The sequence below is a fragment of the Pan paniscus genome, chromosome 9 (assembly GCF_029289425.2).
Source record: "Pan paniscus chromosome 9, NHGRI_mPanPan1-v2.0_pri, whole genome shotgun sequence".
Taxonomy (NCBI): domain Eukaryota; kingdom Metazoa; phylum Chordata; class Mammalia; order Primates; family Hominidae; genus Pan; species Pan paniscus.
Window position 1 is genome coordinate 73,168,933 of NC_073258.2, and position 25,075 is coordinate 73,194,007.

At 58.6% G+C, this 25,075-nt stretch overlaps 2 protein-coding genes across 8 annotated transcripts; one reads left to right on the top strand and one right to left on the bottom strand.

Moving 5' to 3' along the window:
• The first annotated feature begins 1,553 nt into the window (after positions 1-1,553).
• On the top strand, positions 1,554-17,273 carry INPPL1 (inositol polyphosphate phosphatase like 1). 6 transcript variants are annotated; one of them, XM_055093753.2, is made up of 30 exons: positions 2,187-2,286; positions 2,882-3,268; positions 3,552-3,642; positions 6,303-6,366; positions 6,461-6,611; positions 6,840-6,960; positions 7,203-7,343; positions 7,578-7,671; positions 7,777-7,866; positions 8,038-8,133; positions 8,235-8,385; positions 8,476-8,582; positions 8,910-9,012; positions 9,107-9,303; positions 9,612-9,729; positions 10,353-10,449; positions 10,739-10,877; positions 11,046-11,145; positions 11,246-11,334; positions 11,612-11,693; positions 11,826-11,915; positions 12,452-12,565; positions 12,698-12,786; positions 13,274-13,361; positions 13,454-13,609; positions 13,833-13,911; positions 14,004-14,144; positions 15,282-15,954; positions 16,200-16,333; positions 16,421-17,273. In XM_055093753.2, exons 2-30 carry the CDS (start codon positions 3,208-3,210, stop codon positions 16,509-16,511), a joined length of 3,747 nt encoding a protein of 1,248 aa, XP_054949728.1. In that variant the 5' UTR covers positions 2,187-2,286; positions 2,882-3,207; the 3' UTR covers positions 16,512-17,273. The 6 variants fall into 6 exon arrangements, with proteins under 6 accessions (XP_034789198.1, XP_014202407.2, XP_063464284.1 ...); XM_034933307.3 differs by lacking the exons at positions 2,187-2,286; positions 3,552-3,642 and adding an exon at positions 1,554-1,905; XM_014346921.4 differs by lacking the exons at positions 2,187-2,286; positions 3,552-3,642 and adding an exon at positions 1,967-2,062.
• On the bottom strand, positions 17,235-22,332 carry PHOX2A (paired like homeobox 2A). 2 transcript variants are annotated; one of them, XM_063608215.1, is made up of 3 exons: positions 21,919-22,332; positions 19,257-19,444; positions 17,235-18,784 (listed from the first exon to the last, which is right to left on the bottom strand). In XM_063608215.1, exons 1-3 carry the CDS (start codon positions 22,133-22,135, stop codon positions 18,641-18,643), a joined length of 549 nt encoding a protein of 182 aa, XP_063464285.1. In that variant the 5' UTR covers positions 22,136-22,332; the 3' UTR covers positions 17,235-18,640. The 2 variants fall into 2 exon arrangements, with proteins under 2 accessions (XP_063464285.1, XP_063464286.1); XM_063608216.1 differs by having other exon boundaries at positions 17,566-18,440.
• Positions 22,333-25,075: the final 2,743 nt, after the last annotated feature.

The following is a 25,075-nucleotide window of genomic DNA, read 5'->3' on the forward strand; positions in this document are numbered from 1 at the left end:
GATTCTACGGCTTCTGGATTCCTTCAAATTAGAGCAACTAGACCTGTGTTTGAATCCCAGCTCTGCTACTTTGTGAAAATGAAACAGTTGCTTCACTGCTCTAAACCTTTGTTTCCTTCTGGATAAAAAGATAATAGTCCTGCCCTCAGGCTTGTGAAATATACAGGAGCTGTTGCCTAGAAAGCCCGTGAGCCCAGTGTCTGCACATTAATAGTCTTCAGGGATCCTGTTGCTCCTGTTGCCCCAAGTGGGAGCCAGGTCCTGAGCTTATTTGTCTCGGTCCCCAAACAGCCTCCTGGTCCTCCAGCCCTTGTCTGCCTGGCTCTGTGCTCGGCTCTGTAACAGGAAAGCTGGGAATGGGAGTCCAGGAAAGGATTCAGATTGCCAGTGGGATGAAAAAAATTCACAGTGGGATGAAAAAAACGTGATGCACATTGAAGCAGCAGAGTTGGGGCCTGGGACTCTCAGAGGAAAAACAGAGCCAATTGGAGAGGGCAGTGTAGGGGGTTTCTGGAGTGGAATACTCAAGAGCCTGGAACTGGTTCAGCGCTTTGGTGTCCTGGAGGTGTGGCTGGAAGAGTTAGAAACCCTTAAGGGCTTCCCGGGGTCAGGAGCCTCTGGCACCTTTGTCTCCTCCTGGGATTGGTAGCTATGCCTATCTTGAGGGGGTTGCTCTGTCTTTGCAAAGCCCTCAAGGGCTTCCCGGGGTCAGGAGCCTCTGGCACCTTTGTCTCCTCCTGGGATTGGTAGATATGCCTATCTTGAGGGGGTTGCTCTGTGTTTGCAAAGCCCTCGGGAGCTGGGCCTAAGTTATCTCTGGGTCTCCCAACACCCCTTTCCCTTTGGATAAGTCTTTGTTTGCACACTCCTACTACAACTGTCCCCAGAGAGGCCCAGGTAAGTCTCTGAGAACACCCTGCAGGTAGGTGGCCCAGCTAGGACTAGAACCCAGGTGTGCAGACTCCCAGTCCAGGTCTCTCCCCCACTACCAAGGATTCCCCTCACATCAGGCTCATCTTTTCTTATACTAAAAGGTGGCTGATGAGGAAGGTGGCACAGATTGTAGGATGAGTTATTGGGTTCTGGAGGCACTGTTGGGTGGGTGGGTGGATCTCTTAGTTATTATATTTATCTAGTGTGGAAGGCCCCACAGAGCCCCTTCCACGTCCCAGGCTCTGCTCCAGCTGGGTTAAGTCAATGCATATTTGAAATAGAGGAAGGAGCTCGAGGGACTGACCCGGGCTCCGTCAACAGGTTCAACGTAGCAAAGTGAAAGTTCTCTCCCAGGTTAAAGGGATTCTCCCACGGCGGCCCGGGAGATGGTGGCGGCGGGCGCCCGGCTGGAGGCCTGCGCCTTTAAGGAGCCAGGGGGCGGAGGGGCGGGGCAGGAAGACGACTCCCCGGAGACGCCGCCACCGGCTAGGTCTTTTTTTGGGAGGGGGCGGGCCAGACCCTTTTATGGGCTCCGCCCCCTTTGCGGCGGCCGCGTCCCCCTTCCGCCCTCGGCTGGAGGGGAGGGAGCTAGGGGGGCGTTGAAGCGGACCCCGTCTGGGAGCTCCCCGCTGGGCGTCCTGCCCGCGGAGGCGCGAGTTTGCTGACTCGGAGGGAGCCGCTGGGGCGGGGGCGAGTGCTAATAATACCCGTTCGTTCCGCAGCCGCGCTTTACAGTTTACACAGCTGTCACCTTCGTTTCTCCTTAATTAATAATAAAAATAGCCGCCGTTCGGGAGCGCGGGCTGGGCGCCGGGCCCGGTGCCGAGCGCGGTACGAGCTCGGCCCCCAGAGCCGGCCCTCGCCACAGGATCCCCATTTTCCAGAGCGGGAAGCCGAGGCTCAACCCCGCGCCGCGACTTGCCCGAGGTCACCCAGTGGGCCAGCGGCTCCGGGACCGAGGCGCGGGGCGGGGTGAGGCGAGGCGCGGTGCTGCCCCCGGCTCCCCGGGGCGGCGCGGGGCGGGGCGGGCGGCGCGGAGGGCGGGGGCGCGCGCGGATGGCCATCTTAAGTGGCCGCCTGGAGCCCAGGGCCGCTGTCCGGGGAAGGGGGCGCCGGAGCAGCCCGGGAGGTGGGGGTCTGCGTGCGGCGGCCGGGATCCCGGGAGGGAACTTTCTACTAGACGGGCCAGGGATCCTCCTGGCTTCGGACTGCTGAACCCCCTCAAGGCCCGGCCTGCGGGTGTGGGGGGTGGTGCTGGGGAACTTGGCCGAGAGGGGGAAGGGCTCTGCGGGGCTGGGAGGGGCTGCGTGAGAGGCTCGAGAACATCGCACCTCGTCTGGGCCCCCCGCCAGAGTAAGAATCTTCAGAAGCCTGGTTAGCCAGGGGATCTCCCCGCAGGCTTTGCCGGGGGACGGTCCCCGTGGAGTTGGGGGTTCAGATCTAAGAGGGGCCTGCATTTCGCGGGAGTTGGGGGCCCTGCCCGCCTGGGTGGAGGGAAGAGGATGGGTAGGGGGTGGTCCTGGATCCTTCGCAGGTTTGGGGAACTCGATGCAGCCAAGCTGTACGGGGGACGAGAGGAAGAGCCATGGAGTGGAATCAGACCTTTATGGGGCTTAGGGGTCATATCATTGGGAGAACGGAGAAGCGCTGAATTCTCCAGGGGGTGCCTGGATCCCGAAGTGTCGGGGCCAGGATGGGGGGACTCGGATTTCGATGGGGGTTTGGGGACTGGATCTCCTCGGGTGAATGATGGGGGCAGGATCATTGTGGGGTCTGGGAGGTCCCGGGCCCTTCGGGAAGGTGGGGGCACCGTCCCCGCAGGAGGAGCTGGGGGCAGGGGCGGCCCGGGCTGCGGGCCGAGCGGAGGGGGAGGGGGCGGCAGCCGGCCCTGCGCTCCGCTCCTGCCCCTCCCCCGCCGCCTCTGAACAAACTTTTCTTTCTCTTCAAGTTGAGGCCGGCGCTGCAGGCAGCGGCGGCTGCGCGGTGAACGAGGCGGCCTGCGCGGCGGAGTGCTGAGTCCCGATCCCCGGCTCTGTCCGGCCCACGGATCCTCAAGCCCGGGCCCCGGGCCCGGCCCCAGCCTCAGCCCTGAGCGTCTCGGGGCGGATGGCGCGGGGCGGCGGGGGCGGGCGGTGCTGAGCCCTGCGCGGGCCATGGCCTCGGCCTGCGGGGCGCCGGGCCCGGGGGGCGCCCTGGGCAGCCAGGCCCCCTCCTGGTACCACCGCGACCTGAGCCGGGCGGCCGCGGAGGAGCTGCTGGCCCGGGCGGGCCGCGATGGCAGCTTCCTGGTCCGAGACAGCGAGAGCGTGGCGGGGGCCTTCGCGCTCTGCGTCCTGTGAGTGGGGCGGGGGCTCCTTGCGGGCTGGCGTGGACCGGGAGCGCGGGCACGGCCGGGTGTGGAAAGGGCCCGGGTGAGGGTGCCTGGGGCGGTGGGACGCCAGACCCGCCTCCACCCCCCAGAGTGGGAGCCTTGGCTTTCTCCTGGGTCTGAGGAGGGACGCAGGGGCACTTCCTGCTGTGTGTCTGGGGGCACTTTCAGGAGCCTTGAGGGTAGAGAATATGGGGTTCTGTGGCCCAGTGTGACTGCGATGACGAAAAATTCGGGCATTCCCCCGCAGACCCCTTCAGGCATCCTCCAGGTAGAAGGGAGCAGGGGAGAGGATGTGCATTCCACGTTGTGTGCAGTCCCGTTTGGATAGGGACTGAGTGGTGAGCAGGAGAGGGAGTCGGGGCAGAGGGACTGACGGGGTGTGTGGGGATGCCTGGCAGCTTCCTTAGGGCCCCTCTCGGTGCTTTGGGGTTCTGCCTGGCCGTGTATGGGTGGTGGGGGCGGTGATGGGTGGTGTAGAGAGGAAGGCTTGGGGAAGCAGAGGCTGAGGGTGTATGGGACCTTGCCATTATTTCTGAACCAATGAGTGAGTGTTTGAGCCCTGGCTCTGGGCTTGAGCCCTGGTTACCTGGCTGCCCTAGCCCTGAGCTATGAGTGCTGAGAGCAGAGCCAGACTTGGTGCTTCTCTGAGTAGGCCAGGTCCTGTGGCTGTGCCTTTCAGCCCAGTGTGGTTGGTAGTGGTGCTGGGGTGAGTTAGCACTCTTGGTTTTGCAGCCTTCTACCGGCTTTGTACCTCCTGCCCTGCAGTCTGACATTGAGTTGGCTTCTGTGGGCCCAGTGAGTGGGAATCTGTGGGGGCTGCTTTATTTAGATCAGTTATTTAGATCTTTATTTAGATCTTTCTTAGCTCTGTGAACCCCCTCCCAAACTCCTGTCCCGCTGTACCTTCCTTACCCTTTTGTTCTCCTGACATCTTTGGTCGGGGGGCACATTAGCCTAGACCAGGGGAGACCTTTTTTTTTTTTTTTTTTGAGAAAGAGTCTCGCTCTGTTGCCCAGGCTGGAGTGCAGTAGTGCAATCTCGGCTCACTGCAACCTCCGCCTCCTGGATTCAAGTGATTCTTCTGCCTCTGCCTCGCCAGTAGCTGGGATTACAGGCGCTCGCCACCAAGCCCAGCTAATTTTTGTATTTTTAGTAGAGATGGGGTTTCACCATATTGGCCAGGCTGGTCTTGAACTCCTGACCTTAAGTGATCCACCTGTCCCGGCCTCTCAAAGTGCTAGGATTACAGGTGGAGCCACCTCGCCCAGCTGGGGAGACATTTTTAATTGTCACAACTGGGATGGTGCTATTGACATCTAGTGGGTAGAAGCCAGGGATACTGCTAAACATTCTACAGTGCACAAGAGAGTCCCCCACAACAAAGAACTGTGCAATCCAAAATGTCAGTGGTATGGAGGTTGAAAAACTCTAGCCTAGGCAATTGACCCAACAAGGAAGGGGCCCTATAAGTCTTAGCTTAGGCCTCAAGTCTGAGGCCCAGTAGGGGGAGACTAAGGAGGGACAGACTAGGCAGATGAATATCCCCAAGTCCTGCTTCCCAGCCCCCTCTGAGGCATACCCCCTAATTAGGCTGGGGAGGGAGGCAGGTGCTGGGTCAGCTGTTGAGTGGGAGGGGGACAGCTGGGGCCTGTGTCTGGGTGAGGAACATTATTGTCCCAGGAGGGGGAGAATCCTGGCCTCATTGCCAAGGGAGGCTGTGAATGGGGTGAGGGGGTGCTTCAGGTTTGCCAGCTGACTCTGGCTCTTCCCCGCATCTCAAGAGCCTGGGGGTAAGGATCAGACGTGGGCAATATCTTAGATTTGCCAAATACACACATACTTGCTTACCTGTATACATTCCGGGTGTTCATGGATAACATGCAAGACACGCCCCTGCCCCAGCAGGCACAGGCAATCTGACCAGCAAGCTAGGATACTGGCCCTGGCTTCTGCCATGGTTTAAAATCCCAACTCCACCTTTTACTTACTCTGTGGCCTTAGGAAAATCACTTTTATTCTTTGAGCCTGTTTCCTCAGCTGGAGAATGGGGATAATAATATCTGTTTAGAAGTGTGAGAATTAAGTAAGATTTATAGGACACTGGGTACCCAGCGTGTCACAGATAGGATTCAGTTAATGGTATGCTATTGTAATAAACACAGATAGTGTTTATAATAGTCTACAAAGGAACACCTGGTGACAGACACTCACCCAGCATAAGCAGCCAGGAGAGCCCCTGAGGGGGCCACGATATGGGGGTCCTCACCTCCCGCCTGCCCAACACCTAGGGTGACTCCTGGGTGACTCCTTGGGGAAGCATGCCCTGAGGTGCGGAGGCAGAGGATCTTCCATCCCCCGCTGATTGTGCACCTGGCTCAGCTGCCACCTGCTCAACTGCGGCTCCTGTCTGTCAGCACCCCTCTTGCCCCTCCTTGGCTTGGGGCTCCTAGAGGCCCAGGTCTCCCATGGGGGCCCTCTTTGGTGGGAAGGCCTAGGGTGATGCCCCCACACTCCTCGGCAAAAGTGCCCTAGACATACCCGACTCCAGCAGAGCCAGAGAGCAGCATAAACACAGGAGGCATACACATGTGTTAGCATGTTGCCCGTGTGTGCAAACGGGCTAACCAGGCTTCTGAAGATTCTTACTCTGGCGGGGGGCCCAGACTGGTACCACAGCCCAGAGGGGCTGTTTAGACAGCTGTGGAGGCCACAAAAGAGCTCCCTGTTGCTTCTCAGGCCCTGCCCTGTGGTGGGTGTGGAGTCTGTGTAGGTCTGGTGGGGAGACGGGGGTGTTCTGGTCATTCCTGCCCAATAGGCAACACCAGGAGGGTGGAAGTGGACCGGCCACATCATTAACCCTGTGCAGCCTGGGCAGGTGGTTTTAGGGAAACCAAGCTGAGGGGGTTGGGGTGCTGAGCTTGCTGGCAGGAGGAAGGGGTGCTTTGGGTCTTAGACCCCAGCCTGGGGGTGACAGATTCTGGCCCTGCCTTGGCATCAGGTATCAGAAGCATGTGCACACGTATCGCATTCTGCCTGATGGAGAAGATTTCTTGGCTGTGCAGGTAGGAGCTTGGGCCCCTGACCCCTGACCTTGATCCAGCCTAGGGCTTGGGGACCTGCTGGCTGACCCTTCCTCCCACCCTTGCTGGCCCACAGACCTCGCAGGGTGTGCCTGTGCGCCGCTTCCAGACCCTGGGTGAGCTCATCGGCCTGTACGCCCAGCCCAACCAGGGCCTTGTGTGCGCCCTGCTTCTTCCTGTAGAGGGTGAGCGAGAGCCGGACCCACCGGACGACCGGGATGCCTCAGGTACTTCCCAGTGTGCAGGTCCCCTCCCTGCCCCTGTCCCTTGGCTCTACCTGCCTCTTCCCATCCCCCCTTCTCAACCCCACCTCTCCTGTAACCCCCTTTCCCTTGGCCATGATGCCGGGGCCCTTTATCCCTCTTTCCATGGAAGTCACTTTACAGCTGCGTCGGGCCTCCTACTCCACTGAGTGTGGGAGGCCCAAACGGCTGCCCACTGACCCCTGCCCACAGATGGGGAGGACGAGAAGCCCCCGCTGCCCCCGCGCTCTGGCTCCACCAGCATTTCTGCCCCCACTGGGCCCAGCAGTCCCCTGCCAGCTCCTGAGACTCCCACAGCTCCAGCTGCTGAGAGGTGAGACCCCCATCCCATCCACTGAACAGGAGACCCTTTCTCCTCTGAGAACTATTTCCCTACCAAAGGTGGGGAGGCCTTCTAAGCCCCCACCAGGGACCCCCACCCCACCTCAGCCCAGAGGCAGATAACCTGATCCATCCCGCCCTGGTTGCCACAGGTACTATCTCCTCTAGGGATGGGGCAGAGGTGCTGGGACAGGTCAGCAGGACCTCCACTGACTTCTTAACCCCTCCCCAAAGTGCTCCCAATGGGCTGAGCACCGTCTCGCACGAGTACCTGAAAGGCAGCTATGGGCTGGACCTGGAAGCTGTGCGGGGTGGAGCCAGCCACCTGCCCCACCTCACCCGTACCCTCGCTACCTCATGCCGGAGGCTGCACAGGTATCTGGGACATCCAGCCCCATGTATTACACCCTTACCTCTGACCTGTCCTCACCTGCTTCCCGGCTGCACAGGTGCCCTGATCTCTGATCCTGAACAGTGAACTAGCCATTGCCTCTTGACTTTCCTCACTGGTAGCCTTTATCCTTGTGGTGAGGTTGAGGCTACACCCAGCGTCCCCTTCCCTATACTTAGGTCGGGGTGGGAGTTCTTTTGATCTGATGTCTTCCCTAGTGAGGTGGACAAGGTCCTGTCAGGCCTGGAGATCCTGTCCAAGGTGTTTGACCAGCAGAGCTCGCCCATGGTGACCCGCCTTTTGCAGCAGCAGGTAGGATTGTAGGGAGACCTCTGGGAGGTGCGTTCGTGTTCTGGAGCTGGGTGGGAGGCTCTGCGTAGGTGACTCATGTACAAGCCTGGTTCTTCCTCCCCCCAGAACCTGCCACAGACAGGGGAGCAGGAACTAGAGAGCCTGGTGCTGAAGCTGTCAGTGCTAAAGGACTTCCTGTCAGGCATCCAGAAGAAGGTGGCATGATCTCTGACCCTTGACCCCCGATTCACTGGCCACTGTCATTGGCCTAGCACTGATCTCAACCCTGAGTCTACAACTTAACATTGGCCCCAAGGTCAATTGTGTCCCTCCCTGCCCCAGCCTTCAGTGTGTCCCCTGACCCCGCCCTGCCCTTGTTCCCTCCAGGCCCTGAAGGCCCTACAGGACATGAGCTCCACAGCACCCCCAGCTCCGCAGCCATCCACACGTAAGGCCAAGACCATCCCCGTGCAGGCCTTTGAGGTACATGGCAGTGGGGCCTCACAGGGCCAAGGGTGGTTGGAGGTGACCAGGGTGCTGCCTACTCCAAGGTCTTGTCAGCAGCCTCCCCACCTGGCCTACAGGTGAAGCTAGATGTGACCCTGGGTGACCTGACCAAGATTGGGAAGTCGCAGAAGTTCACGCTGAGCGTGGATGTGGAGGGTGGGCGGCTGGTGCTGCTGCGGAGACAGCGGGACTCCCAGGAGGACTGGACCACCTTCACGCACGACCGCAGTGAGCCAGGGCCAGACCTGGGAGGGGTGGGCAGGGCGGAGCCCCTGGCCTAGGGGCACAGGCCCGTGTGACCGATCCTCCATGCCCTAGTCCGCCAGCTCATTAAGTCCCAGCGTGTCCAGAACAAGCTGGGTGTTGTGTTTGAGAAGGAGAAGGACCGGACGCAGCGCAAGGACTTCATCTTTGTCAGTGCCCGGGTGAGCAGCAGGCTGGGCCAGGCCACTGGGGACTGCGGGGGTCCCCCACATGGGTGCTTCCCATTGGAGGGTAAGAAAGGGAACACATGATGTAGGCATGCCATCCCTCCTGGCAGGGGTAGGTCTGACAGGGTAGAGGGTGTTGAGAACGGGTGGCCTGAGGGTGGATAACATTTGCCAGCACTGTTATATGCTTGAGCAGTGGGTATGCAGTGGAGAACCAGACAGACCCTCTCCTCATGGACATGAGCCAACTGGCAGGGTATCCCTGTGGAAGGGGGGCTTCCTGGATGCCTACCTGCCCCTGAGTGGCTGCTGTTCCCCCAGAAGCGGGAGGCCTTCTGCCAGCTGCTGCAGCTCATGAAGAACAAGCACTCCAAGCAGGATGAGCCCGACATGATCTCAGTCTTCATAGGCACCTGGAACATGGGTCAGGCCCGGGCTGGGGCTGGGGCGGGAGAGAGGGATGGCCCCAGAGCAGGTGCCTAACCCCTCCAGACCCACCTCACCCCCTTCACCTCCAGGAAGTGTACCACCTCCAAAAAACGTGACATCCTGGTTCACATCGAAGGGTCTGGGGAAGACCCTGGACGAGGTCACAGTGACCATACCCCATGACATCTATGTCTTTGGGACCCAGGAGAACTCAGTGGGCGACCGCGAGTGGCTGGACCTACTGCGCGGGGGCCTCAAGGAGCTTACGGATCTGGATTACCGCCCGGTGAGGGGGGGTCATCTTGTCCAGGACCCTGTCCTCACACACCACCTCCAAACTAGCCTACTTGACTTCATGGGCAACCCTGGGAGCACAGCTTCACTGGCTTTTTCTCTGGTCCCTGAGCATATCCTTTGGGAGATCTGACCTGAGTCCTTCATGCCACGAGAGGAACCATTTCTCTCCAGTCCGTCAGGAAGAGGGGTGGCAAGCCTTCCTACCCTGTGATGGACACAAAAGTCTATTTATAGTGCAGGGGGAAATGCAGGCAGTGGGTGCAGCAGGGCAGTGGTGACCATGCACTCTCTACCCAGATTGCCATGCAATCACTGTGGAATATCAAGGTGGCAGTGCTGGTCAAGCCAGAGCACGAGAACCGTATCAGCCACGTCAGTACGTCCAGTGTGAAGACTGGCATTGCCAACACCCTGGGTAAGTGGGGCTGGCAGGTGCCCAAGAGTGGCAGCGTCTCTCTGTCCATGGCTTCTGCTTCCTCTCAAGCCTAGGATTGCCCCATTTTTGGTGATCTTAGTTTCCCCATATATAGGGTACTTTGAACTTTGAAAAACATATTCATATTCTAAATCTCTCCCAGCACCACTGGGAAGGCAAGGCCAGGATAATTACCCCCTTTTCACAGATGATAAAACTCAAACCCAGAGTGGTTGAGTGACCTGCCCAAGGTCACACAGCAAGTAAGTGGTGGAGCCAGGCATTGTGCCCAGGTCTCCTGATTTTCGGTGTGGTGCTCTCCCAGGTAGATTCTGCGCAGAATCTGCAGGGCCTTTCAGCTTCACCCTTGGGGTCCCCTGTGATCTCCAGGGGCTCTGCTCACACATACAGACAGACTCAGGCCATCCACACAGACCATGTGTACCCAATGAGGACCCCCCCTCCCCCAGGGAAGGTGTGGGTGTGTGCAGGGGCCTGCCCATGTCACAGCGTCTGGTGGGCTCAGCGGGAGGATCCTCTCACTGCAGCTTTGAGAGGCAGAAGGGAGAGTTGGGAGCCCTCTGAGGATGACCCAGGCCTTCCTCTCTTGCTTGCCCTAACAGGGAACAAGGGGGCTGTGGGCGTCTCCTTCATGTTTAATGGCACCTCATTTGGCTTTGTGAATTGTCACCTCACCTCGGGAAATGAGAAGACGGCTCGGTGAGGGGGCGCCTTTCCCGTGGTCTCTTTACACCCATCCCATTCACCTGAGGCCTGTTCCCGCTCCCATACCCTAGCCCATGACCCTCCCGCAGGCCTGTCTCCAGAGACCCCCTGCTCTCTTATCCCAATTCAAGACCCTTCTGTTCCTGACCCTAACCTTGTCCCCAGGGGCCCGGATCTTTACCCCATCCCTGACTCCTGAGACTTCTTCCCTTTATGCCTATCCCTGACTTCTGGCCCTGACCCTGGGGATCTACCCCTCCCCACCACGCACCCCTCACCCTAGGAGGAACCAGAACTACTTGGACATCCTGCGGCTGCTCTCGCTGGGCGACCGGCAGCTCAATGCCTTTGACATCTCTCTGCGTTTCACACACCTCTTCTGGTTTGGGGACCTCAACTACCGCCTGGACATGGATATCCAGGTGCGAGCAGGGCCCTGCCATGGCTGTAGGGAGGCTAAGGGCCACGCCATGGCTGTAGGGAGGCTAAGGGCCATGCCATGGCTGTAGGGAGGCTAAGGGCCACATGGGCTATCACCCCTGGCTCTGGCTCAGGAGGAATGTTTCCAGCCTTTGCGTCCTCCACCCCAGGAGATCCTGAACTACATCAGCAGGAAAGAGTTTGAGCCCCTCCTCAGGGTGGACCAGCTCAACCTGGAGCGGGAGAAGCACAAGGTCTTCCTTCGATTCAGTGAGTGTGGGCCTGGTAGGTGGTGATCTGAGGGCTAGGAGACTTGCAGTATCCCTGGGTGTCAGGGCCCTGAACCCCACCTGTCTCCTGCTTTCCTTAGGTGAGGAGGAGATCTCCTTCCCACCCACCTACCGCTATGAGCGGGGTTCCCGGGACACATATGCCTGGCACAAGCAGAAGCCAACTGGGGTGAGCCAAGAAAACGGCATGGGCCTTGGGGGACCCCAGGCCTGCGATGAATCAAGAATTTGGGTCAAGGGTATGGGCCTCTGCAGCTTCCACTCCAGCCTCCATGGCCCCTCTGAGGCCTTTGGGTGATCCTGGGTATTTTGAGGATCCAAGAAGGGAGGTGGGTGCTAGGGCCTCTAGTAATAGAAGTGTGGGGACTCATCAGCTCTGGAGTGGGGTCCATGCCAAGCAGCCCCCTAGCTGTCAGCTCTAACCATGCTGCCATCCCCTGCCCCAGGTCCGGACCAATGTGCCCTCATGGTGTGACCGGATTCTGTGGAAATCCTACCCTGAAACTCACATCATCTGCAATTCTTATGGTCAGAGCCTCCCGGACAGAGTGATGGGAGATCTGGGGTGGTCACCATCTGGACTCTGCCCTAACCTTGGGAGGTGGGAGCCGAGGGTGGGAATATTCCCCCTGAGTCCCCATTCCTATCCCCTCTCCCCAGGTTGCACTGATGACATCGTCACCAGCGACCATTCCCCCGTGTTTGGGACATTTGAGGTTGGAGTTACCTCCCAGTTCATCTCCAAGAAAGGTGACTGTTCCAGATATGCTTGTGGGTGTGGCATAATCTAGGTGGGCACAGGTGGTGGCCTCGGGATGTACATAGGTTTGACTATGTAAGTGTGTGTGTGGGTGTGTGTACCAGTGAGTGCAGGAGTGTTTCTCAAGGTGTGATGTGTCAGGGTGTCTGTGCGCCTGGGCCATCACAAGAGTTGTGTGCCCATGAGTGCGTGTGCATACGTGAGTGTACACCTATCTATGTGTCTGTGTCTGTCTAGGGCCACATGTGTGTCCCTGAGTATGCCTGTAGGTGTGGGAATCCTGCAGGCATTCTGGTCCCCAGCACCCTCTTCAATGGGTTTTTTATCCTTGGGTTGTCTCTTTGCTCTGGTCCAGGGTCTGGCCTCTGGAGTTTCCCTGTTGGTGGCTTGGGACTGGGGAGGCCCCTCCTGGCCCTGCCTCCTTGCTCTGGACCCCTGATTTCATGTCCCAGGGCCCTGTTTCTCTGTCCCATTCCTCCTGTGATCCTCTCAGTCCTCCTGTTTGTTCTCCTCCCTTTCTCCTCAGGGCTCTCGAAGGCTTCAGACCAGGCCTACATTGAGTTTGAGAGCATCGAGGCCATTGTGAAGACAGCCAGCCGCACCAAGTTCTTCATCGAGTTCTACTCTACCTGCCTGGAGGGTCAGAGGCGTGGCAGGGGCTGGGTGTGGGCCAAGGAGGATGGGAGGCCAGAGGGTGCAGTCAGCCCCCTACTTAGGGGGAAAGGAAGCTGAGAGGTGGTGCTCAGTTGGGTGTCTCCCACCCCCACCCCAGAATACAAGAAGAGCTTTGAGAATGATGCCCAGAGCAGTGACAACATCAACTTCCTCAAAGTGCAGTGGTCTTCACGCCAGCTGCCCACGGTGAGGCTGTGGGCAGGGCCCCTGCTTATGGGTGAGGGCACAGAGAGGGGTACATAAGAGTTTATTGGAGAGCCTGCCTGGGAGGGAGTGTGGGGCCAGCAGAGAGAGAGAGAGAGAGAGAGAGTGTGTGTGTGTGTATGGGCATGGGCATGAGTGAGGATAAAGGCGTTTGCTTTATTTTGGGAGTGTGGAACCTTGTTGCAGTTTGTTCATTCATTCAGGAGATGCTTCTTGAGCTTTTGCTAGATGTCAGGTCCTGTGTTAGCTATTGAGAAAATTAATTAGTTACAGTGATGCTAGGTGCTGTAAAAGGCCCGTATAGGGCTGTGTCTTCTGCATTAAGGATTTGGCTCTTCTCTGAAGAGTTGAGTGTGAGTGAGCACAGATGACCTGAGGGTGGGGATTGAGTGGTGTCAGGGGCAGCGCGTAGGAGGGGCAGGAGGAAGTGGCGGGGCTTTGTTCCTCACTGGGCCTCCCTGCTTCCCAGCTCAAACCAATTCTGGCTGATATCGAGTACCTGCAGGACCAGCACCTCCTGCTCACAGTCAAGTCCATGGATGGCTATGAATCCTATGGTGAGGGGTGAGGGGTGCTGAGGGGAACAGGAAGCCAGACAGGGCCCTAGATTAGCTTGGTAATTTGCTGGTTTGTCCCATCTGCCCCTCAGGGGAGTGTGTGGTTGCACTCAAATCCATGATCGGCAGCACGGCCCAACAGTTCCTGACCTTCCTATCCCACCGTGGCGAGGAGACAGGCAATATCAGAGGCTCCATGAAGGTGCGGGTGCCCACGGAGCGCCTGGGCACCCGTGAGCGGCTCTACGGTGGGGACTCCACTGGGACATGAGATAGGGTGGTGTGAACAGATCGAGGAGGGCAGGGTGCGGGGGGCATGTTGGAATCTCTGGGATACCTGGAGGTTCTGCAGCCACAGCTGGGAATAGTCCTGCCCCAAGGCATAGCTGGGAAAGGGCTGGCAGGCCCACTGGGTGTCTGTGGGATCCAGGAGCCCAGGTCTCCTCTGAGTCTCCCTTCCTGCCCCCTCAGAGTGGATCAGCATTGATAAGGATGAGGCAGGAGCAAAGAGCAAAGCCCCCTCTGTGTCCCGAGGGAGCCAGGAGCCCAGGTGAGCTAGGGCTGTGTTGAATGTCATATGAAAGGGTACCTGGGGGCATCTGGTCAACCCCACTTCATCTCTCTCCTGTGCATCCCTGGCAGGTCAGGGAGCCGCAAGCCAGCCTTCACAGAGGCCTCCTGCCCGCTCTCCAGGTTATTTGAAGAACCAGAGAAACCGCCACCAACGGGGAGGCCCCCAGCCCCACCCCGAGCAGCTCCCCGGGAGGAGCCCTTGACCCCCAGGTGAGAGGAGGAACCTGTCACCGCCCCCCCTTCCCCCACCCACCTCTATCCATCACTATCCCCTGCAGGGTCTCAGGGTTGGCCTGGAGATCATCAGCTGCTTAGGTGTCCTGCCACTCTGTGGTTGGAGCTGCCATGGCCTTATGCCTGTGGCCAGCCAGGCCACCCTTAGCTGTGGCTCTGAGTCAAAGGGAGCAGTCAGCCTTTCCTCTCAATTCCGCCTTTAAAAATGGAATGCGAAATTGTTTCTAAGACAGCTCCCTCCATGTAAACAGACCTAGCTTGAGCCTTCTATTTGGAGGAGGCACATGGCTCGGCCTGGGATTTCCCAGGGTACCTTCTTTGGAACTCTGTCCTGCAAGAGGCCCCAGTTGAAATGGGTTTGTGGTCAAATGAGTTTGGGAAATGCTTTTTCTAGATTCTTTTCTTAGACATTCCCAGTGCATGTTAGTATTAGCAAAAGCTCTGAGCATGTGGACAGGAAGGAAACCTCTTTTCAGCTCTGTTTAATATAGTTTCCCAAACTTAATGGGCCAGGAAACTTATTTTCCATGTAGTAACTATTAACGTTCTGGGGAATTAGTGCTCTGTGTCACACTTTGGGAAAGTGAGGCTTGCTTTCTAATTATATCTGATTGTTGCTTAAACTTACATAAACTCCTAGGTACAGTTTGGTGCTTTTTCACTCATCTTCAGCTGTTGTCAGTCACCCCGGTTTTATCCCTAGGCTTGAATAAGACCCACCTGAATCTCTGAGAAAGATTCTGCAGCGGATTGACTGTGGGTGCCTCGAGAGGCTTTCCAAACCTGGCCTCTCATTGGAGGCTTCTTGCCCTGTCTTCTGGCACCTCTATTCTGACCCATTTAGCTTGGGTTTCACAGCTACAGATAAAGTCATGAAAGATCTAAGTATCTTAGCAAGTGAGGCAAGGGATTGTAGGGTTATCCATTCAAAGGGTTATCCTCCCTCTGACCTTTAGAGATGAAGAAACTAAGGGCAGGTGATGTGCTCAAGGTCATGAGAAAGTCTAGGACCAGGGGACTTTCTGACTCCCGTCTAGTTCTCCCTCCACTGCTTCCACTGCCTTAGACCTGGGTTCCTGGATCCTGGCTTAGTCGTTCTGCTTCCACACCCAGGTTGAAGCCAGAGGGAGCTCCTGAACCAGAAGGGGTGGCGGCCCCCCCACCCAAGAACAGCTTCAATAACCCTGCCTACTACGTCCTTGAAGGGGTCCCGCACCAGCTGCTGCCCCCGGAGCCACCCTCGCCTGCCAGGGCCCCTGTCCCATCTGCCACCAAGAACAAAGTGGCCATTACAGTGCCTGCTCCACAGCTTGGGCGCCACCGGCACCCTCGTGTGGGAGAGGGGAGTTCTTCAGATGAGGAGTCTGGAGGCACACTGCCCCCTCCAGACTTTCCACCTCCACCACTGCCGGACTCAGCCATCTTCCTGCCCCCCAGCCTGGATCCTTTACCAGGGCCAGTGGTCCGGGGCCGTGGTGGGGGTGAGGCCCGTGGCCCACCACCTCCCAAGGCCCATCCAAGGCCCCCACTGCCCCCAGGCCCCTCACCAGCCAGCACTTTCCTGGGGGAAGTGGCCAGTGGGGATGACCGGTCCTGCTCGGTGCTGCAGATGGCCAAGACGCTGAGTGAGGTGGACTACGCCCCTGCTGGGCCTGCACGCTCAGTGCTCCTCCCAGGCCCCCTGGAGCTGCAGCCCCCCCGGGGACTGCCCTCGGACTATGGCCGGCCCCTCAGCTTCCCTCCACCCCGCATCCGGGAGAGCATCCAGGAAGACCTGGCAGAGGAGGTGTGTGGAGCAGGGTGGCTGTCTGTGTGTGCCTGAGTGTGCTTGCCCACAGACTGGTACCCTTTCACTCCATCATTCAGCACTCATGGTGTCCCCGCTACCCTGAACTGATCACTGGGAAGTTGGGAGACACATGTATCAGCCCAGCCCTTCCCTTCCTTTTCCCCAGAGCATGCAGCAGAATGTGACTGCAGGTGTTTCTATGGGGGGCACTGAGCTCCCCCTGACATGCCCTGTTTCCTTAGGCTCCGTGCCTGCAGGGCGGGCGGGCCAGCGGGCTGGGCGAGGCAGGCATGAGCGCCTGGCTGCGGGCCATCGGCTTGGAGCGCTATGAGGAGGGCCTGGTGCATAATGGCTGGGACGACCTGGAGTTTCTCAGGTGGGGGAGGGGCTGGCCCCGGGGGCGGAGCTGGGGCCCTCAGGATCCCCTTGCCCATCTCACTTCCCAGCCTGTTTTACTCCACAGTGACATCACCGAGGAGGACTTGGAGGAGGCTGGGGTGCAGGACCCGGCTCACAAGCGCCTCCTTCTGGACACCCTGCAGCTCAGCAAGTGATAGCGGAGGCACCACGAAGCTGTGAACTCAGAGCCCCTCCCTGCTACCAAGGCCCAGCTATGGCCCCAGGGTTGAAAAGTTATGAGGGTCAGGGCAGTATCTCTCTGCCTATTTATTGGGGTGCCTATTTATTGGGGATCTGCATTCCCCGCTGCCCAATCATTTGCAATGCCCTAATTAGGGCATCCTGCCCCTCGCCTTTTAGGCTCAGGACGGAAGGTCAGTTGCCATGGTTACCGAGGACCCTGGTTACTCTGGTGCTGTCCTCTTTTACTGGACTCCGCCTCCCAGCCCCAGGGGTGCCTGTGGGGGTCCATTTGGGTACGTCTGGGCCCCCACTTTCACCAGTTTCTGCGGCCTTCCACCGGGCCTGAACCACAGCGGAGGCGCTCCGCTAAGACCTCCCCACCCCCGCTGGGGGTGGGGGCGGGTGTCCGTCCGGAAATGAAGGAATAGCCCGAGGACCGGGCTGGGGTTTATTTAAACTGTTCTGTGTGGGTCTGGGGAGGGAGAGCACCTTAATATTATTGGGGTTGGTTGGGGTGGGGCAGGATCTCAGCCATAAAGTGCCAGTTTGCTTAGTTCTCACTGTCTCCTGGTCTGTGCTGCCCTGCGCTGGGGATGCACGGTGGCAGGGTAGGGGAGGGAGGTTCCTCGCAGGTCTCAGCCCGGGACAGGGTCTTGCAAGCAGCCTCCTGGGCAGTCGTAAGGGTTGCGGCGTGATGTCTTCAATAAATTAAGTTTTATTTGGATTGAGTAAAACTTCAATAAATTACAAGTTTTTCAAAGAAAAAGGACAACCGAAAAAATTAGGGAAAGAGAATCCCTCTGTCCCATTCCCCAGGCAGCCCCTCCACTCCTCTAACAGGTCCACCCTCTGTGCCAGATGGGCTAGGGAAGAGAGGAGACACGTGAGGGATGAATTGGCGGTGGTCATTGATTATCCCGGCGACCACCAGCCTCTGTACGGGTGGGCCCGAGGGGTGGGGCAGCGGGCTTTCCTGATCACCAGCGTAAGGGGTGACCCAGCCGCTGCAGAGCCAGGGAAGGGGGCTGTGCTGCTCCTCCTTGAGGACCTTCACTTTGAGGGCACTGTTAGGGACAGGCCTCATGTGATACCGCATCCAAAGAAGGCCAAGCTAGAAGGGGCTCCGGGGTTCTCCTGGAGGAGGTCCCGGTATAAAGAACTCCGCTCTGCTGGTAGAGGGTGGGTGAGGACGAGAGTGGCCCTGACTTGGTCTCCAAAGTTGGGGAGGACACACCCAGGGGTGAGACAGTAGGGAGTGGAGACGGATGGGGACTTCCAGGCGGGTGGCCAGGATGGGAGGGGCTGTCAGGTCCTGGAGGGGCAGGGACGTCTCTGGGGGCAGGCTCGGAGCCTCCAGAGGCCGGCAGCTAGAAGAGATTGGTCTTCAGGGCGGGGCCGGGCTTCCGGTGAAAGGAGGACAGAACCCCGGAGAAGGGCCCGGGGCTGGACTCCGCCGGCTGCCAAGCCTTAAGTAGTTCGGCCGCTCCCGCGCCAGGCCCGCCGCCCCCACCGCCCGCCACACCGGCCCACAGTGCGCCCTTGAGCGGCTGTGGCCCCGGCCCAGGTCCCGGCCCGGAGCCCAGTGCGACGGGCAGCGGGCTGGGGCTCAGGCGCGGGCTGGCCAGGCCGGGCGCAGGCGGCGGCGGCAGCGAGGCGGTGCTATCGGGCGTGGGGCTGCACGTGGACTCCTTGGAATCGTCGTCCTCGGAGGAGCAGCGCGCCTCGCCCTTTTTGGCGCCCGCCGCGCCCGCCGCGCCCTTGGCGCTGGCCGCGCGCTCCTGTTTGCGGAACTTGGCCCGGCGGTTCTGGAACCAGACCTGCGGGCACAGGGGCCAGTCAGCCTGGACGAGGGTCGGAGAACGCACGGGGTCAGCCCGCGGCCGCAAGGCTCGAGTGAGATCCTGGTTCGGAAAGAACCGGGCCCGGGTTCTTACTAGTTGGAGGGGCCTTCGGCCCTCCGCACGCAGCCCGCTGCACTCCGCGCTCCACTGGCCCCTGCCTCCAGATCCCTGGGTTCTTGCCCTTGGGATCCACTCACCCGCTGACTCTGCTGCCTCCCAGCACTCTTGGTCTCCGGGAGGGGACCCTGCCTTCGTTCTCCTCACTCTAAGTTCTTCCCCCAATTCCTTCTTTTAGGAAGCTCTGGGACTTCCCTCCTGGAGTGTTCCAGGGCCGTGGAGAGCAGTTTAGGGCGCCAGTAAACCTTTTGTCTAGGGCATCCAGTCAAGGCGGGCCAACTGAACATCTGTACACGGAGTTGTACAAATAGACAACAGTCTGCTCTAGCCCGGCTCTCTTCGGCCCTGTGCCTGCCACAAACTCAGCCTCCCGGGCTCCGGGTTTTCAAAGCTGCAGCGCCGGGGTAGGGAACCCCAGGGGTGCTGACTGGCCTGCCCCCTCTCCTCCTCAGCTCGGCCCTGAGGTCGCCTGGGTCTCCCCCTCTAACCCCTCGGCCTCCCTCCTGGCTTCTCAAGCATCACTCGGAACTTTCTGCCCTAAGAGGGAGACAGAGCGGAGGTAGCCTGGAGCTAAACAGATCGGGTCTCCCAAGGGCCTCCAAGTCCGGGCCCTGCTGCCTCCCGTAGCTGCCCAAGCACCCTGGGACCGCGCCCTGCCTTCGGGCTGCATCTGCCTGTATTCCCCTACCCCCAGGTGTTAGGCTCCCACACCTCCTTCCATGCGCACACACTCTCGTACACACACGTGCATACACGCACCTGCACGCGAGCCTCAGTGAGGTCGATCTTGAGCGCCAGCTCCTCACGCGTGTAAATGTCGGGGTAGTGGGTCTCAGCGAAAACGCGCTCCAGCTCCTTGAGCTGCGCGCTGGTGAACGTGGTGCGGATGCGCCGCTGCTTGCGCTTCTCGTGCAGGCCGGATGGCTCTGGGAAGAACTTGTAGGGCACTGCGGGTGTGTGCAGGGGGGCCGGGGGGGGGCAAAAAGGATGGGGGAGTGAGAAGCAGAGTTCAACCCGTTGTGTCCAGCTCCGGGGGAATCACACGCCTCCCCCGTCCCTGGCCTGATCCCTCGTCTTGGTCCCGGCAGCCTGGGGCCGAGCGTCCTCCCTATTACTCAATGGAGCCGGCGGGATAAAGGCGGAGGGAGATCAGGGAGACCTGAGCCCCAAGAGCGGCCAAGGGGAAAGCATAATCCAATACTCCAGCCAAGACACTCCCTCCCCGACCCCACCCCCGTCGTCGCCCTCCTCCCAAGCCCTGTTCCCTCCATCTCCCCCTGCACCCCCATTCAACCGTGCCTCCGACCCTTCCCTCCTGTCTCTCAGCCCGTCTGTCCCCTCTGTCTACCCTGGCCCTGGATGTCTGTCAGGTCTCATCAGCATTGCCAGTCTTCCCACTAACCAGTTCTGGGCCAAGGCTCTGCAACAGAGACCCTCCCACCGGCCCTCCTTTCAGCCCTACCACCAGCCTTCCCACCGGCTCTCAGCTGTATACAGATTTGGCTCCCTCCACCCATCCACCTCTCCCCTTCCCAAGCCTCATTTCTTCAATTCTGCCCCACTCCCCTGACCCCCATTCTCCCCTAGATGTCCCCCTCTCCTCTTCCTAATCTTCCTCCATTTGAATCTCTCTTCAACTTTCCATTTCTCAGCCACTCTTCTCTTTGTGCCCATTGAGAAGACTTCCTCCATCTTCTCTTTGCCCTCCTTCTTCCTCCCCAGGCACCTTCTCCATGTCCCATCTCCTCCAAAGCCAACACTGCCCCCCAACTCTCTTCCTATACCCATCCCAGTCTCCACTGCCCCATAGGTAGTGTTTCTGACAGTACTTCCCTTCCCTGTCTGTAACCCTGGTTTAAGTCTTCATATTCACCAGGGGTCTCCAATCTCATCTTTGTCCCATCCAGACCTCCATCTCCCCTGATTCTTGTCTCCAGCACCCCATTTGTATTCTTATCTTCGTCATCTCTATTTCTAATCTTCTTTGGTCCCCATCGCCTGATATTTATCTCTATCTCCCCAACCCTGAGTCCCCATTTCTCCTAGGATTTCCAGTGCTTCCATCTCTGCTCCCATCTCTCTGTACCTTATCCCCATCTCTCTGGTCTCAAAACCCTGTATCTCTGGAGGCTGTCTCCCCTCTTCCCAATCCCTACCCTCATCTGGCTCAGGGTACCCAATCTGCCCACCCTGGTCCTCATTTCTCCAAATCCAGGTTCTCATTTCTCGTATCTCTTCCCCAAACCCCAGCCTAGGGCCCAGTCTTCTTCTTCTTCTTCTTCTTCTTTTTTTTTTTTTTTTTTTTTTGAGACCGAGTCTCATTCTGTCACCCAGGCTGGAATGCAATGGCACAGTCTCAGCTCACTGCAACCTCTGCCTCCCAGGTTCAAGCGATTCTCCTGCCTCAGACTCCCAAGTAGCTGGGATTACAGGCGTGGGCCACCATGCCCAGCTAATTTTTTTTTTTTTTGTATTTTTAATGGAGATGGGGTTTCACCATGTTGGTTAGGCTGGTCTTGAACTCCTGACCTCAAGTGATCCACCCGCCTTGGCCTCCCAAAGTGCTGGGATTACAGGCATGAGCCACCGCGCCTGGCCCTTAGGCCCCAGTCTTCTACTTGGGTCCCCGGCAGTCTTCCCAGGAGGGAAGGCGATAAGATTACATAGGGCAGGCTGGGACTCTAATCAGAGGGATGAGATGACTGAGAAGCTCAGTGAGGTTGAGGGTTTGGACAGGGACTTGGATCTAAAGTCTTGGGGATGCAGGAGCTGCTTCCGGGTTCTACAGAACTCTAGCTGGGAGAGTCTGTGGGGGAATGGGGAAATACAAGTGGCTTAAAAACCCGGGCCCCTTTATTGCGGGCTACAGGATCTGGTTTTGGTGGCTACAGAAGGGTTCGGGCCCAGGCAGCATGGGTCCAAGACAGGGCAGGAGGGGCCTGATGGCCACGCGAGCTCTAGGAAGCTTCCCGTCTGGGCAGCTCAGCTGCCTGGAGAGGTCCTTGCTGGGGGTCATGCATCTCGTGGGGCAGCGGTGATGGGGTGGGGTGATAAGTGGTGATAGGGCTGGGCTGGGAGCCTTTTTCAAAGATCCAGGGCTTGTAGAGGTTTAGTGGTCAGTCTTTGCAGGTGGTGAGGGGAAGGCCTGGTAAGGGGCCCAGAGCTGGATGGGGATATATTTCCTTGAACTGAAGGGCACGATACAGAGATTTGGCAACGAGAAAAAGGAACAGGAGAGATGAGAGGGTGAGGCTCATTCCTGCGGAGGAGAACCTCGTATTCTGGGGGTCTCTCGGGGCATTGGAGGGTCTGGCCAAGGCAGGAATGGGGGCGGCTGAGGGGGACAGTCGCATTCACTTGGCGAGCGGGCCCAGGGATTCTGCAGGAATTGGAGGGAGGGTTGGGCCGGGGCTGCGCTCACCTGCCGAGTAGGGCGCGGGCTGGTGGTCGCGTAGGGCGCCAAGTGCGCAGTTGGAGGAGCCGAGCGCGGGGCAGGGCGGCCCTGCCGCGGGGAAAGCGGGCCGCAGGGGGCTGTATTGGAAGCCGCCGGGCTGGCTGCAGGCGCCAAAGTCGCCGTAGGCGGACGCCTCCATGGCCGCCACGCACGAGTCGTACGAATTGAGGTAGGAGTAGTCCATCGGCCCGGGGGGCGGGAGCGGGGGCCGGGCCAGGCCGGGTCGGGGTCGGGGTCCGGGTGGAGGTCGGAAGGGAGGTTCGAGCGCCAGGCTCCGAGGACCCGAGGCCAGCTCTGAGCGCCCGAGAGTCCGCCCGCCCCGTCGCGGCCGCACTCAGCCCGGGTGCAACGCAAGTGCAGCCAGCCCGGCCCGCGCGCCTTTTAACGCGCAGGACCCCGCGGAGGGGGGAGGGGCGGGGCGAGCTCCGAAGGGGCGGGGCCTAGGAGGCCCAGACACCGCCCCCAGCCGCCCCGACCCCCACCCCGAAGGGTCCCCGCCGCCCTCTTAGGGCTCTAGAGGTGTGGAGCTGGGATGCGCGGGACCCTATCCCCGGAGTCCCTATCCTGCCCCAATCCGGACCAGACCTTCGGTCTCTACACAGCGTCCGAGGCCAGAGGGTCCCGACCCTTTTCCGGGGCCTCCCCACCTGCGGCCCCGCGGAAGGGAGGGGAGGCAGGCCTGGCGGCGCTCGTGTGAAGAAGTTAATTCAATTCGCTCTGATAACCGAGTTATTCCGATCTGGCCCCTCAGCCCCGCCCCCAGCGAGGTCCCATCCCGGCGGAGACTGCGGAGGCGGCCCAGGAAGGGGGATGGAGACCGGGAAGAGACGGAGCCTGGGATGGGGACAGGGAGGGGACGTGGATAGACAGAGGAAACAGAGACCGGGAGAGAAAGGGGCAGAAACAGTGATGGAGACAGGGACAAGAGATACAGGTACACAGAGGGAGACAAGGACGGAACATACACAGCGAAAGACAGGATGGAGCGGGGACAGGGCAGAGACAGGAGATGAGGGTAAGAGAGAGACAGGATGGAGCGGGGACAGGGCAGAGACAGGAGATGAGGTTAAGAGAGAGACAGGAGGAGACAGGGAGACAGGGGGACGAGAAAGAGAGTGAGGGAGGCATGGAGACAGAAGGGGTCGGGATGAGACATGGACGGCAACCAGGACTGCGGTGGAGAGAAGGGGAGGGATGAGACAAAACAGAGGCAGGAATCGTGAGACCGACACATATGCCCAGGAACAGTCTGAGAGAGACAGGGCCAGGGACAGCCACAAGCGCGGGAGCAGAGGCTGAGAGCGGAGAGAAAACGCCTCCGGGGAGCTTAGACACGAGGGCTGGAGCGCAGAGGGGGCCCAGGGATGATGCTGGAGGCTCTGGGGTGCGGCCTCCACGGGGCTGCGGAGAGGGAGGGTCGTGGGAGCCAGGTCCCTCTACCCTGACTTGTCCCGATGCCCACACGACCTTGCACCTTCAGGGCCCGCCTGCCTCTCCCCCCGTTCCCTCAGCTCCATCTGCAGTATGCGACCCTCTCCTGTGACCTTGGGCTCAGGATGCGATGGATGTCAGAAAGGGAGCGTACCCCGTGACCTCTTTATTGTTCTTCAGTCTCTTACCCCTGTTCTCCAGGGCCCCCCGCTTTTTTTCTCCAGGGAAACCACCTAGACTCAGTCTGCACCTGGCCCAGACATCCCTGCACAGATTGTCACCAGCTCTCTCGTGCTGTGGGACAGCGGGACACATTCAGAATCCTTACCAAGAGAAGGGAACAGATAACTTTTCCGTCGCTCCTGAGCTGGGTTGGGCAGCTCGTCCACTCAACCCCCAGCCTCTTCCACCAATCTTGGCAGGTCCTGTAGATGGGGAGTCCTAGACCCATGGAGAAGCCGCGGGAAGGGCGTGTGTTTGTTTCCAGCTGAAGTCCTTGGGGGTTGATAGAAGGACTCCTGGAATTCTCCCCAAGTTTGTCAGGACAGAGGGGAGTGCGCCTCTCCTCAGGTAATCCTTCCCCCGTCATCCGTTCTGGGCTTCGCAGGAGGACTCTCTATCCCCAATCTCCGGAACCACTCCATGCCAGGGGATTTCTTCGCGGTTTCTCAAATTACCTCTTGTCAAATGTTTTTATTGTGGCAAAATACACATAACATAAAATTTACCATCTTAGCCACTTTGAGCTATAGTTCTGTGGTAGTAAATACATTCATATTTATGTATTAATACATCCATCTCCATAACTCTTTGAATCCTGTAAAATCAAAACTCTACCCGTTAAACAATACCTTCCATTTCCCCATCCTACCTGCAAACCGCCATTCCTCTTTCTGTCCCTATGATTTTGTGTTTTTTTTTTCAGACAGTCTTTCACTCTGTCACTCAGGCTGGAGTACAGCAACGAGATCATGGTGCAGTCTTGCATTCCTTGGCTCAGGCGATCCTCCCGCCTCAGCTTCCTGAGTAGCTGGGACTACATGTGCACACCACCATGCCTAGCTAATTTTTAAATCTTCTGTAGAGATGGGGGTCTCACTATGTTGCCCAGGCTGGTCTCTGTTATTTTGACCAGGGACCTCGTATAAGTGGAATCATACAGTATTTGTCTGTTTACTTACTTATTTTTGAGATACTCTTACTCTGTCACCCAGGCTGCAGTGCAGAGGTGGGATCATAGCTCACTGCTGCCTCAACCTTCTGGGCTCAAGCGATCCTCCCACCTCAGCCTCCCAGAGTATTGGAATTACAGGTGTGAGCCTCCACACTCAGCCCAGTATTTGTCTTTTTGGCATAACTCCTTTTATATATCCCATTTCCTTATCCATCCATCCATCCGTGGACATTCGGGTTGCTTCCACATTTTAGCTGTTGTGAATAATGCTGCTGTGAACATGGGTGTACACATATCTGCCTAAGATATTTGTATCTGCTTTCAATTCTTTTCAATATATACCCAGAAGTGGAATTCCTGGATCATACGGTAATTCTCTTTTTGTTTTTCAAGGAACTGCCACAATGTTTTCCACAGAGGCTTTTCCATTTTACATTCTCACCAGCAATGCATCCGTATTCCAATTTTGACACATCCTTGCCAACACTTGCTATTTTCTGTTTTTCTCAAGTGACTTTT